General features: G+C 38.3%; 1 protein-coding gene across 5 annotated transcripts in view; it reads right to left on the reverse strand.

Moving 5' to 3' along the window:
- Slc7a11 (solute carrier family 7 (cationic amino acid transporter, y+ system), member 11) overlaps window positions 1-14,379 on the reverse strand; it is a 134,152-nt gene that overhangs the window by 45,894 nt on the left and 73,879 nt on the right. For all 5 annotated transcript variants that reach the window (XM_006500778.3, XM_006500777.3, XM_017319590.2 and 2 more), the window contains 2 exons: window positions 13,213-13,312; window positions 7,159-7,203 (listed from right to left, as the gene is read on the reverse strand). In XM_006500778.3, coding sequence (XP_006500841.1) covers window positions 7,159-7,203; window positions 13,213-13,312 — 145 coding nt within the window. The remainder of the gene's footprint in view (window positions 1-7,158; window positions 7,204-13,212; window positions 13,313-14,379) is intronic.

Raw genomic sequence — 14,379 nt, forward strand, 5'->3', positions numbered from 1 at the left:
GTTTTTGGTTTGTTTGCTGGCTGGCTGGCTGGCTGACTGGCTTGCTTTGTTTTGCAATTTCTAATATGACTAATGGTTTTATAGAACCTGGTACTTATAGGCCATATAAAACAATATAATGACAAACAAAACAGTCAGAAAGAAATCAAATGCCTATGGTAAGAATTTAAGAGTGTAACATTGAATGCAATATAAACAGCAATGTTGTTTTGTGGGACCACTGTGGGCTAATCAAAGGTTCACTCTGTCTCACCAATCTGATCTCAGTGTATTTTTTTCCCCAAACCAAGTTCCTCTTCTAAGTTATCATTAGTACAAGGAGCAATGACTTTGAGGCACCAATTAATATAAATTGGAAGCAGGAGAGATATTAATTAAACGTGACACTCTGATTATTTAAACCTTCTATTTAAGTTGATCGTTCAGAGCACAATGAGGGGCTGTTCTTCAAAAATGATGGATGGTACCAAGCTTTACTGACTCCCTCTATGTCTGTCGTTTCCAACAGAAGGAACAAATGATGTGAGAAGAACACCAGAACAAGCCTAATAGACAGACTGACTAATCTCAGACCCCCAAGGTCAAACCAAAGCAATTCATTTCTTAGCTTTCATCAACACAAGACATGATTTATCAATCGGTGAACAGGATTTCAAACAGTATACGTCTAAATGATATGTTCTTTGTACTGTGTAACTTTTTGAACAATGATAGATTGTGTGATATATTCCCCTACCAAAATAATGTCATAAGGAAAAACTCATTATATTTCCTAAGACACATTTTTTAAAAACCTGAATATGTCATCTGTCAGTATTACTCCATATGTCATTTGGGGAGATTATATTTCCAAAGTATATCCCTTGGAATTCTATGCCCTTTGTGGTTCAAACATTATATATTGATATCTCTAAAAAACACTATTTTTATTCTCATATATATATATATATATATATGTATATATATGTGTGTGTGTCTGTGTGTCTGTGTGTGTATATATATATATACACATATATACACATATATATGTGTGTGTGTATATATATACACATATATATATATTTGTGGAGTTGGTCAACCAGTTGAGGATAATTATTAAAGACAATATAACAAAACTGCTATTTCTTGTGTTGTTATGAAATTTAATTCATTAGGGAGACGACTCTGTTGGTGAAGTGCCCGCCACACAAGCCTGAGCACCTGACTTCAGATTCCAGCATCTGTGAAAACTCCAGGGGTGGAAGCACTTGCCTACTGGCAAGGTGGATACCAACGAATCCCTGGAGCTCACAGGCCAGCCAGCCTAGCCAATCAGTGAGACAGTCTCACCATCTCAGAAAATAAGATTGAGAGGGACTGAGGAAGACTTCCAACAGGGATCTCGGGCCTCCACGGGTGTGTGCATACATACATATGAACATATTCCCCAGCACTAATATTTATAAGGACAAAGCATTGTAAAAAAGTAAAAAAAAAAAAAAAAGAAAAGCCATGACAAAACTCTCTCAACTGTAACATAATGTAAATGTAAACATAGAGATTATTGTCAAGCTGTTCTCTTCCTTCTTAACACACCTTTAGAACTGTTTTTGGAGGCATGCCTGTGATGGCTCAGAAACGAGTTCACAGGGTCCTGTTAGGTAGTCTGAGAGATGTCTCAAACTGCGATAACATGATCGGAGTAGGCCGCTGAGAACATGAAACTTCGTGCTGCATCCTATCTCCTTAAAACCACATCACTATTTTCACTGACTTAAATTAATTATCACCTTCTCTCTATTAGTTTGGGGGGGATCTGATTACTTGCGTGGGGAGGCAGCAGAAGGGTAGGGTGATTCCCCTCTCTTGGCTGATGATTCATTGCCCCAGCTGCCAGCACGGTGCATATCTCGGCACACCTGGACACATGCGCCGGTGACTGATTAGAGAACACATTTATCTTGGCGCGTCACAAAGGAGATGCAACCGTAATTACTCTCCCTTGCAATGAAAGGCATTTTGGAATCTGTGTCCACCTATAAAATAATCTAGAGTACGCATTTGGACCAGATCCATAGAATTGTGCCATCTGTTCTTGATACTTACCTCTAAATATTTCCCAAATCATTCTTGTGTTCTAAAAATAAAACCCAGTTTGAAAAGGCCTACTCTAACTGTTAAAATGGTCACAAGATGTCACTTTAAATCCTAACACTAATGAAAATGATCAAAACTCTGAGTTACTTCGGTTGCTAATTACAGAACCTGACGTACCTTCATTGTGTACTTAAGAAATTCTGTGGATTTATCATGTTTTAATTTTGAGAAAATGAATGTATTGGCTAAGATTTTCAGAGTTCTCTAAATGAGAACTGACTTAACTAGCTCTCCTGTGTGAAGGAAGAAAAAGGGATCAACACTTTTGTTCTTCAACCTGTCTCATATTGACCTCAAAATTCTGGAGACTCTTAACGTGTACTGAGAAATTCTATATACTAAGACCTTAGTAAGATGCTAAATTAAGGAACTAGAGAGATTTCATAGCATTTAAGAGCATGTTGGCTTACATCTCATTGAGTTGTTGACCAAAGAGGTCCCATGGGATTCCCCAAATGAAGCAGACTGTTGCCAGGGTAATTGGTTGCTCTCCACATTGATGAGAATGCCTGTTGCTGTAGACAACAACTATACATTCCTTGAACATGGAGGTGTTAAGGCAGGGCCTACATGGAGCCTTTACCTCTACATTCCACCATCTTTAGATACTCTGCACACTCTCAAAAGAGAAATGAAAACAGCAAGCCAGCCACAAACCCCCTACATTGGTGTACTGCTTGCATGATATGCCAGGGTAAGGGAGGCACAAAGCTTTTGGGGTATCTAAGCAGTGACTGATTTGACTTAAGGCCTACACCACAAGATGAGACCCTGACTGCTTGGGTGAACAAGAACCTGAGACTACATAGCCCAGGTACTGAAGGGAAAAACCAAATAATACCAGTCTATAAAAAGGGGGAAATGCAGTGATAAAATTACTTCTAACGATATTCTGCTGTACTCAGAAACCAGAAGCTTCCGCCTGCAGCAGACGGCAACACATATAGAGACCCATTACGCATGGAATGCGAGATCTTGGAACACCCATCCCTACATGAAATGTCTCCATCAAATCCCTTGTGTTGGAGCCAGGAAGCCCCACAGAAGAGGGAGTAGAATTAGCTTAACAGCCAAAGGAGATGCAAGACACCAAGAAAGCAAGGATCTCTAAATCAACATCAGCAAAGCTCTTATAAACTGAGAGACGGAAGCAGCATGCACTAGGTTCTCTGCATATGTGTTACACCTTCTGCCTTTGTATTTGGATTCCTGAGTATGTGAATGAGGGGTCTCTGACTTGTGCTCTCTCTTGGACTATTTTCCTGTTCGTTGGTTTGCCTTGTTCTATTTCCATTTGATAGATTTTGTTTTATCTTATTATATTTTACAATAATGAATGAATGAATGAGTAAGTGAGTGAGTGAATGAGTAAGTGAGTGAATGAACACCTGGCCACTAGAGTAAAGGTTAACATGTGAGCTTTCACCTGCTGAGAGAAGAAAAATCAATTCTCTCAAACAGAATGATGCTGCTGGGTGTATCATTCATTCCAGGACAGGCCTCATATCCTGGAGTAGTTGATCAACATATAATTGGATGCCACTGTTTGGTTTTTTTGGTTTGGTTTGGTTTGGTTTTTGTGGGGGTTTTGTTTCTTTTTCTTTTTCTTTTTCTTTTTTTTTGTTTTTTTTTTGTTTTTTTTTTGTTTTTTTTTGTTTTTTGTTTTTTTTTTTTTTGAGAGAGAGTGTGTGTGTGTGCTTTTATTTGGTTACAGTTTGATGATTATAGTTTTGTTGGTTTGAAGGAGTTTTATTGCACTGGGTTTTTATTTGTTTTTTAGAAAAAAAAACTTTAAAGTTGGGTAAGTAGAGAAGGGGAGAGAATATGAAAGGACTAGGAGGAGAGTAAAATATGGTCAAAATATATTTAAGGCTAAAAGTTGTTTTAAATAGTAAAAATATAATAATAATACCTCTACCAAAGGACCCAATTTTCATTTCCAGGACCCATGACAGGAGGTTCACGACTGCCTATAACTGTAGATCAAGGCGATCTAACACTTTTGGCCTCTACAGACACTCATGTATGTGTATGTGCACATACACACACACATACTCACACACATATACACACACATACACACACACATACACACACATACATTAGCAACATATGCCTGACAAATTGTTAAGATAAGTCTAAATTGTTAAGTAACTCAACCTAAAACATGAATTACTTCTGTAGCACTAATATTGTGACCTAGAATATGTCTTTAACCTATAATTTGCTATTTTTATAATTAATATTCTCTTACATTAGATTTTAGCAGTCTCTTTAAAATATTTTACCTTTAAATACCATACTAAGTCCTAGTAATTTGTTTGATATAATGGGAATTCAATAACTACTCTACATAAAATCTAGTTCTGAACTGTTCTTTCTCTGTGTCATGCTAATGAGTCTACAATAGCTATTTATAGTCAATGCATTAGAGTCGCTTGGTATCGTGCTTATTGTTTACAAAAAATGTAGGAATTAGTTTTTGGTAAATATTTTCTCTACCTCTAATTTCAGTTACAAACATGAAAATATTCTTATAAATTGGCTATATTTCTTAATAAACAGGCCTACTTCGTGTTGAAATTACATACTGATTTATATAGCAGTTGAATCGGATTCTACAAGGCATCATGTTAACATCCATTGTTGGCTTGTATGTTCTAAACTTTGATGTTTTGCCAAATGTAACCAGCTAGCTATCTCCTAGTACACTTGGTGCCATAATTTGATAGTTCACTGAACTGGCAACCCTTAAGCAAACCCTCTGACACTAACCTGTTCCACAGTGGTACACTTTCTCAGCTCTATGCTGCTGCTTTTCCCACAGGCCAGATATCTATTTCTTTCTTCCTTTCTTTTCTCTTCTTTCCTTTTCTTTCCTTTCCTTTTCTTTTCTTTTTTCTTTTCTTTCGCTCTCTCTCTCTCTCCCATCCTTTCTTCCCTCCCTGTCTCTCTCTTTTTCTCTCTTTTCCCCTTCTCTCTTTCTCTCTTTCTTTCTCTTTCCCTCTTTCTTTTTCTTTGTTGCCCCACCTCTCTGTTTCTCTCCCTTCCCCCTCTCCATTTACCAGCTAACACATAGTCACTTGATACCCTTGATGAGCAACATGTCCCAGAATGGGATTGCAAGCTTGTACAACCACTTTGGAAATCAGTTTGGTGGTTCCTCACAAAATTGGACATAGTTCTACTGAAAGATCCAGCAATACCACTCTTGGGCATATATCCAGAAGATGCTCCAACATGTAATAAGGACACATGCTCCACTATGTTCATAGCAGCCTTATTTACAATAGCAAGAAGCTGGAAAGAACCCAGATGTCCCTCAGAGGAATGGATATAGAAAATGTGGTACATTTACACAATGAAGTACTACACAGCTATTAAAACAATGAATTTATGAAATTCTTAAACAAATGGATGGATCTGAAGAATATCATCCTAAGTGAGGTAACCCAATCACAAAAGCACACACATGATATGCACTCACTGATAAGTGGATATTAGCCCAGAAACTCAGAATCCTTCTTAGAAGGGGGAACAAAATACCTATGGAAGGAGTTACAGTGACAAAGTTTGGAGCAGAGACTGAAGGAATGACCATCTAGAGACTGGATCCACTTGGGGATCCATCCCATAAACAACCACCAAACCCAGACACTATTGCAGATACCAACAAGTGCTTGCTGACAGGAGCCTGATAAAACTTTCTCCTGAGAGGCTTTTCTAGTGCCTGACAAATACAGAAGTGGATGCTCACAATCATCCATTGGATGGAGCACAGTGTCCCCAATGAAGTAGCTAGAGAAAGTACCCAAGGAGCTGAAGGGGTTTGAAGCCCCATAGGAGGCACATCAATATGAACTAATCAGTACCCCCAGAGCTCCTTGGGACTAAACCACCAATCAAAGAAAACACATGGTGGGACTTGTGGCTCTAGCTGCATATGTAGCAGAGGATGGCCTAGTTGGTTATCAATGGGAGGAGACGTCCTAGGTCCTGTGAAGGTTCTATGCCCCAGTAGAGAATGCCAGGGCCAGGAATGGGAGTGGGTGGGTTGTGGAGCAAGGCAAGGGGGTGGGGGAATAGGGGATTTTCAGAGAGGAAACTAGGAAAGGGGATAACATTTGAAATGTAAATAAAGAAAATATCTCATACAAAAAATTTAAAAAAAAGAACTCACTTTCTCTTAGCTAGCTAAACACTCTGCTGTAGTGTCAGTCACACCATTTCACATAGTTTGGACACATTTAATTCATAGAGAACACAACAAAATGCTTGAAAATAAGCCTCATTCATCCTGAAAGAGGCTCCTAGCACAATGGGTAGAAGATAGCCCATAAATAACATGATATTTTGTATTTCTTCTATTTTCCTTCTTCAGTGCATAGATTTTTCATATACAAAGTCAAATGGTTATATACAAATCATAAATTAAGTTAATTTGCAGTCCACGCAATGCATTGTTTGACATCAAATTGACATCAAATCATCTATCAAATATTTTTAAAGAAGAAAAGGTTAAGAAAAATCACCAAGCTCCCAAATTTACAAGTTCCTACAACATCTTTCAGTTACTTCATAAGTTTCCATTGATTATGTTATTATCTCTAATTACTCAGTTGTTTTTTTAAAGTACATATATTGCCAAAAATAATCCACTTTTCTAATCAGACTAAACTTGATAAGAGTTCACATTATGTCATATGTATATGTTTGTATAGGTTACATAAAAGATATCTTTATTCTTTCCTACATTCAGACTATAAGGCAATTTAGTATTGAATATACTATATTGTTATATATATAAAATATTCAACACATATAATGTTGCTAGGTAATATATCTATATCTGTGAGGGGTAACTTATTATGAAACTTAAGTCAATTTATCTAACAGAATAATGATAGCAACAACAGTAAAGTTAACTGGCCCACACTGAATTTCTTCTTTAAGTCTATTACTTAATTAGAAAATTTAAATGTTATGCCTAAAAAAAATCTCACAGTGAATGAGGTTACTTACTTTTCAGGGTTGTCTACTTCTTCAGTAATAAAGTTGAGGTAAAACCTGTGTTACAAATAAACAAATAGCTATTTATTAGTATGTTTAAACATCACAATCCAAAGTTTCACATGTTAAAGTTTTTTAAGTCAAATTAAGAATCATGACAATCACATTAGAATGTATGCAGGAATATGAAAATAGGCAACTGGTGAGAACTCTCACAGAATACTTTCTACTAAGTCATAGTGGAGTCATTGAAGTATGTGAAACATGAAGACTGTAAGAGTAGAACACCCATTAAGCTGTAGGGCAAGCTCACAGTTTATAGGATGTCTAAGAGCCACGTGATACAATGTCAGGAAAGGGCACAAGAGCTAGAAGTCTGGGGCCATCCTGGAACCAAGGGCAAGAAGCATTTCCAGATGAATTTTCTCCCAAGCCAAACCTTCAAGGATTCATAGCATTTACCCCAGTAAGGTGTTATGAGGTCACTCCAGGTTGAAGTGGGCCCAAAGCACAGAAGTGCATCCCATGACTCTATGCTCAGGGAAAGGAGAGATGATATCATATTCTGCCTTGGGAGTGTAAAAGAAAGTGTAGGAAAAGAAAGTAAGATTCCTGTGGCCTGTGCTTCCTGCATATCTCAACTGAGAGTTAGAACAAGAGGAACCACCTAGAGGGTAGCAGCCTTGTAGGAAACTGCTACTTACTTTCTACACAGAACACAGCACATGAGCAGGGTTCAAAAGTTGTACAAGTGAGAGTTTATTATATGTTTCAAGTTTTCTAAAAGATTAAATTTAAAATGTTCTACCACAGAAAATTAAAAAACTATATGACAGTTATATGGCTATGAAAATGTTTAATTACTTCGATTTAATCACTTCAAATTCTATTTATAAACCAGAACTTATTTTTTTTTATGTCAGGAGTACATATAATTTGTCAATTTATAATTTTGATTAAACTTTCCACTCACACTTCTTCCTGTAGAGTCTCTGCCAGTATTTATCCTACACAACCTGATTCATAAACCTATGGAGGAGGGGGAGTCTCAAGGATGTTCAGACAGTTCATGGGAGGCACACTGTAACTTACTAGTTTATCAAGAATGAAAAAGATAGTCCAAACATTTCCTAGGTCCATAATATGTTTCTGGGAATTGTATGAAAACCAAAAAAAAAAGCATTTGGCACTTTCAAGGTTCATGGGATCTCAGATTCTTATCCCAGTGTCAGAGCCTGGGAAATTCTGATTGCTTTTCTTCACAGTGAGCCCATACAGGGGTGGCTGATGTCTTGTGTCCTTGACTTTGTTTTCCCACTAAAATGCGCTGTTACTGGCCCTTTAAGTCTACTAAGTTCTTTCTAAGTGAGGTTACTCCTCAAGTAAGGTCAAAGGAAATTCCATTCCCAAATAAGAATAGGGGACTGGATGAATACAATGAGGAAATTAAGACTCCTCAAGAGTACAGTTGAATGTAACAAAAGCAAACTTGCTCTCTCTTCATTCCATCAGCCCAGGGAACATCTGCGAGTGAAAGTCACGCATTCTACTGTTATCTTATTCCTTAGATGCTAGAATATCCTCCTGTATAGTGCATGGAAGCATCCTGTGAAAGTCAAACTCCACTCTTTAAAACCAAAGATCCAGAACATTAGCTGTTCATTGGCCACATGCTTAAAGCATGGCACAACCTTTGAGAAAGGAGAAAGCTTGGCTTGCCCCATGATCATGGCAATCCTATGGAATCCACGAGTCAGCTGATGCTCAAGAACAAGATGGCTACACCTTTAAGGACTACATTATGAATTCATATTTGAAATATATAGACAGAAAAAATGCAATAGCGATAAGTGTGATATAAAAAGTGCACACATACACGCACATAACTAATGATGTGTTTTAACAACTAGAAAGTTAAAAAAATTAAAAACAGCAGTTGTTGTTACTCTAGGAGAATGCATATAACATTGTTATTCTAGGAGATGAAACTGTCGATGTGACCCTTACTGTGCACATGCTCCATTTTTCAGTATTTAACGCAAGACTGGCTGGCAGAATTATAAGGGTGGATTATAAATGAGCTACTCCTCCCTGCTCTGAGTATATCAGGGATAGTGCTGTGGAATGTACTATTTGTGACTGATTTGACATGTTTGTTATAAGCCTGAGGCAACAGGCAGTATGCAAACCAAATGAAATAAATAAGCAAACATATAAGTAACACCCCAAACTGAATAAACCATATGAATTAAGGAATATGCCAGGTTTTGTGTGTCAGAGATAGCCAGTTGCTTCTTAATAGTTGATGAACTGGTCTTTCTCAACAGCCCTAATGCAAGAAGGGAACTGTCTGTAGAAAGAATATGACTTCAAGTATTTTCTCATGTCCCTAAAGAATACAGGAAAGGATAGTGCCTGGGTACAGTTTGGGGAGAAGAGGATGAAAATGGATCATTTCAGTGCAAAAGTTCACCCACTGTAGGAAATACATCTTGATGCCTGTCCAGTCTCTAGTAAGTAGGCCCACTGTATTCTCTCTCCCCTGGCTTAGTCCTCAAGGTCCCTGGTAACTGCTCACGAGGTCTATTGTCCAACGTTCTCTATGACTCTGCATAAGTATGATGGTTGGCCCTGCACTGTAATTGCCAACCTTGTACATGACTTTTCAAAGGAAACAGATTCTTTAGGTGAGTTGAAACAAAGGCGTACAATAATCCTGGCTGATGCTTCAGGGAGACGAAATCCATTGAGGATCCGATTAAAGAGGGCGACAAAAGACACTGAAAACCAATTTTCTATCACACAGTGAAAAGAGAGGGAAAAAAAAATCTCAACACGCTATGCTTAGCTTTGGACCCAGAGATAGGACTGAAATTGGTTGACTCCCCAAGGCCACAGGCTGACTGGCAGATGGATTCCTCTGAATACGGACATTGGCAATAATATTAAAGTTGTGCTCGCCTGACTCTGTGACCTGACTGAGTTAATGACTTCTTTTCCCCTAATCATGTTTCTGTGGAGGGGGTTTTCATCATTCTGGATAGGTTCTGTGCTCCTCAGAGCCAAGACTTTACTCCATCCAGGATCCCCGAGGGTTGGTAGAATCTTTTTCCTATTCTGCCTTGCAGCTGGAGGTGACTGCTCTAACAGCAAGGTATCCAAGACAACAGTTGGCTAACATGCTACCTGTCTAAACAGTTAGCAGTCTGGCTAGAAATTTCTCATCATAACTGACTTGCTTTTCTCTCATTACAATGTCTACACATATTTTTAGTCAAATATTGTTCTACAGCAATAAAAGGAGTGGTAACCACTTAACATCCCGATTTACATCTGCAAGCCAGTTTTGCAATCATATGGTAAAAGATGGAGAATTCAGGCAGCAAAGGTTGTTCTTATCATGCCTCTGTCTATGAAACTCAGTTTAGACTCCCCTTGGATCCTTTTCCATGGAAATATCTGCACCTCTGCATTGCTAAGCCTACAGGCTCTTCCTTCTTATTCTGATTCTATTCTTTTTTTCTTCTAAGACTGAGAGCCATAAATTAACAACCAGGTCCTCTCCCCTCTTCACACAGCAGCACTGAGCCAGCAAACAAACCATTACAGCTAAATACTTCCTTATTATCCTTAAGCTAAGCCATTTGGGTCCGATAGCATCCTCATTTAAAATCCTAGATTTACTTCCCAACACTGCGACTGAACCCCCAAGAACACAAAGAAACTGATGGTTCCTGGCTCTCCAAACTGTGGTCGAAACACAAGGACTGTGTAGACAAAAGTATAAATAAAGTTTTCTGTAAACTTCTATTACCGTTGGAAGTGATTGCACTTTGGACTTGGCATGGGTGAAATGCAATATTAATAAGAAGCCAAGATGAAAAGAGTCTTTATCCACAAAAAAAAAAAAAAAATCCACAGAAGAAAATTGGCTATACACGAAGCAGGTGACCTGAATATCCAGTGCTGGGAGGTGGAGGAGTGGGGGTAGAAATGTTTTAAGATTCTGTGGGAACAAATGCAGGGTGCTCACAGGCAAAAGAGACTCCATTGAACAGAATTAATCAAATCTGCCGTGTGAAGATCACCATGCTCCACATTCTTGAAAGAGTATAACAGGCTCCCAGCACCCAGCAGGAGCTGAAAGCGCTTGTCCCCTCCCCTGCTTTGCTCTGGGGCTCCCAAGGACCCTCACAGTGGCTTGGCTGCTGCCCCAGGGCATGGAGCCCTGATCCAGGCTCAATAGACATAGAAGAGTTGATTCTGCTTCTAACACTGTGATCACACTCGCTTCTTTTCTCTCCTTAGCACTGCATTGTGCTTTGGACAAAAGTGAAAAGACTTCAAAAACACTGAGATTCAAAACTGAAAGCATGCATACAAATGGCTGCAAAATGTCTTCTATGGGGATACAAATATTATATGCTGATCTTATGTTGTAACCTAACAGCCTTCAAACATTTTTTGCTTCAAAACTATGCTAAGCCCACGTGGCTGGGCTCTGTGGAGTTTCTTCTAATGTCATATTTTCACAATTTGTGAGATTAATAGGGTACATACTGCTTATTTTTAATGCATTTTATAATATCTGGAAGGTAATACAAAATAATGAAGGGGGAGAAAATTTTATTTGTGTTGTAAATATTTACATAACTCTTGAGATAGCAACGTTTCTTGCTGGCATTCTTCAGGCTCACACAGGGTTATCACAGCTTTAATTACTGGTTTTATTAAGATGCGAAAAGAGCTACTACACATTATTTGCTCCAAAACAATGAAAATTAATCTTTCTGAAATGATTCTGATGTTATATCTAGTGGGCTTTCAGGATATAGTAGTTTCAACTACAGCTTAAAAGGTCAATAAGTAGTTACAGAAAGTTTCTCTCTGATATTTGATTACTGTGACTCATGCTCCTCAACAAAATACTACTATATCACTACAGGAGGATCACAGGCAGACAGGCACAAGGGACAAAGAGTTACTTCTGGTATCATAGTGCCAATTATATTTGCTACCCATTTTTTTGTTTTCAACTGCTGAAAACATCTTAATGAAACAAATAAAGGGCGAGACTATGTTGCATACGACTTGACCACTTAACTTTTATTATTGTGATTTCTCCTTTCCTAGCTTAATCATATGGGCCATATTAATCTCCTGAGACCATCTCACTTCTTCCTATGAATTGTTTCTTCCTCATGACCGAGTAGAAAACAATCATCAACTTCTATTTATGAATCTCTTTAGTACTCTACCACAAAGGCTGTCTGACAGGTAAGTACTAATCCACGTACCCTATGGTACTTACTATACTGTTCCCACTGATGAGTAGCGAAAAGTAATTTATAATGACCATTAAACCCCAGCATTTGTTTGTTCATTCTTATGACACTGGACTAAGTCTAATAGCATCCTTAACTATTTGAGGGCCTCAGATATTGATGCCATAAGCTTCAGGCTTTGCCACACTGAAGGAAACGGAAAGAATTTCTTTCTGTTATCCTTCCATCTCTCCTTCATGCTTCTCTTTCTTCTCTTCCGAGGTAAGCTGCAGAAACTAGAACCTGTCTTCCCCTAAGTGGCTCATAGAAGCCAGAAGTGATCTCCAGCAAAGCCAACAGAACAACCTAGAAATATATCTCCCACATTCTCTGCCTTCTTGTGGAAGGTAGCTGCACAGTTCTCTGCTATACCTTGTCTCACAATACATCATGAGATTCTCAGGTGAGAGAGGATCTATCCTATTGCCAGGAGGAAGAAACGTTACACAGAGAAACCAAGGGGAGTCCAAGTAGACAGAGCTCACTTAGTTTCCTCCAGTCTATTTCTGATGCATTATGCTCTTTGGCAGGAAAAATAAATTTATTAGCTTTATAGGTCTTCATTTCTGAGAATTCTGTGTTACTTGAAACTTTGACGAAATAATTTTTGTGTACATGACATAATGAAAATTTAGTGAGGGAAGAAATGTGTGATATGACACTTCTATGATTAAAAAAAAGGTGAACAAGACAAAAGGCAAATGAAGATATTCAATACAAGTATCTGGACATATCAACTTACCAGCCAGCATATGCATACATCCCATAATAAAAAGCCAAGGGCAACCCCATTAGACTTGTGTCTCTTCCTGAAAATGCATCTTTAAAGTGATGTGTTTGCCCTGCAATTAGAATGGGAGGATTTTTAGAAAGTGACAAAGAATTGGTTATTTATTCCAACCCTATACTTGGTTGAGAGCCGAGCTAGCCTGTTCTGACTCTGTTCATGGTCAACTCTAGCTATTGATACTGTACTCAATCTAGGGCAGGACTCCCAAGCACACACTTGTTGTCACCTAGACCATTTGAAAATTCTTTTGTGGATGACCAGAAGGATTAAAGTGGCAATTCCATTTCTCTTGCTTGGGTGCCCTCCGTTTTAACCATGAAACTGAATTTTTTTTAAGAGTTTGACAGAATTCATAGACAATAACGTATGACCTGGTGAAAGATGAAAAGAAGTGTCAGAGCCTACCTTGAGTGAGGAGACATCCAGAAACTCCTGCACTACCCCTCTCCACAATACTGAGCATCCCACATCACTTAGCATCCTGCTGCTTATCCCTGTAGTGCCTTCTACACCTGCTTTCTAATGCAGGGAAAGGCTGCAGAACAAAATCCAGTCCTGAAGCACAAGACTTGTTCATATAAAGGTGCCCTGGAGCACAGGCATACAGACTTACATCAGATGTCTATAGCCAATGTCAACCAGCAGCACAGTGTTTAACTGTGACTAGTCATTCTACCCACAAGAGTTTCTTTATAGAGATAACTTGACCCCATCTTGGTCAATGCCACCATTTTTTTTCTATGAAAATGAATAAGAGATTACACCAAACTTCAAACAAAATTCTACTAACTTTGGCACCAACATGCAGACCGAACACCTTCATCTATCATACTTTTCTTCCCATTTGGTGAGCGGTGGGGTATCTTTTGCTTTGAATCTTTGGGATAGTTTAAGAGGTTATAAAATCAGATTTGTGTTAGTCAACAGAGACTAAAAATTAGACAAAAAATATGTCTGCCCCTGCCATCCAAACAGCAAATGAGAGTATAGGAAATGATCAAAAAGAAAATTATCTTGTTTTAAAATCGGCTGGCCCTTATATAAGAAATGAAAGGTGGTCATGAGGACAGGGGTAGATGATATATCTACAACACTGTCTTGTAAGTCTAATAGCAGCTG

This window comes from Mus musculus, chromosome 3 (assembly GCF_000001635.26).
Source record: "Mus musculus strain C57BL/6J chromosome 3, GRCm38.p6 C57BL/6J".
NCBI lineage: Eukaryota > Metazoa > Chordata > Mammalia > Rodentia > Muridae > Mus > Mus musculus.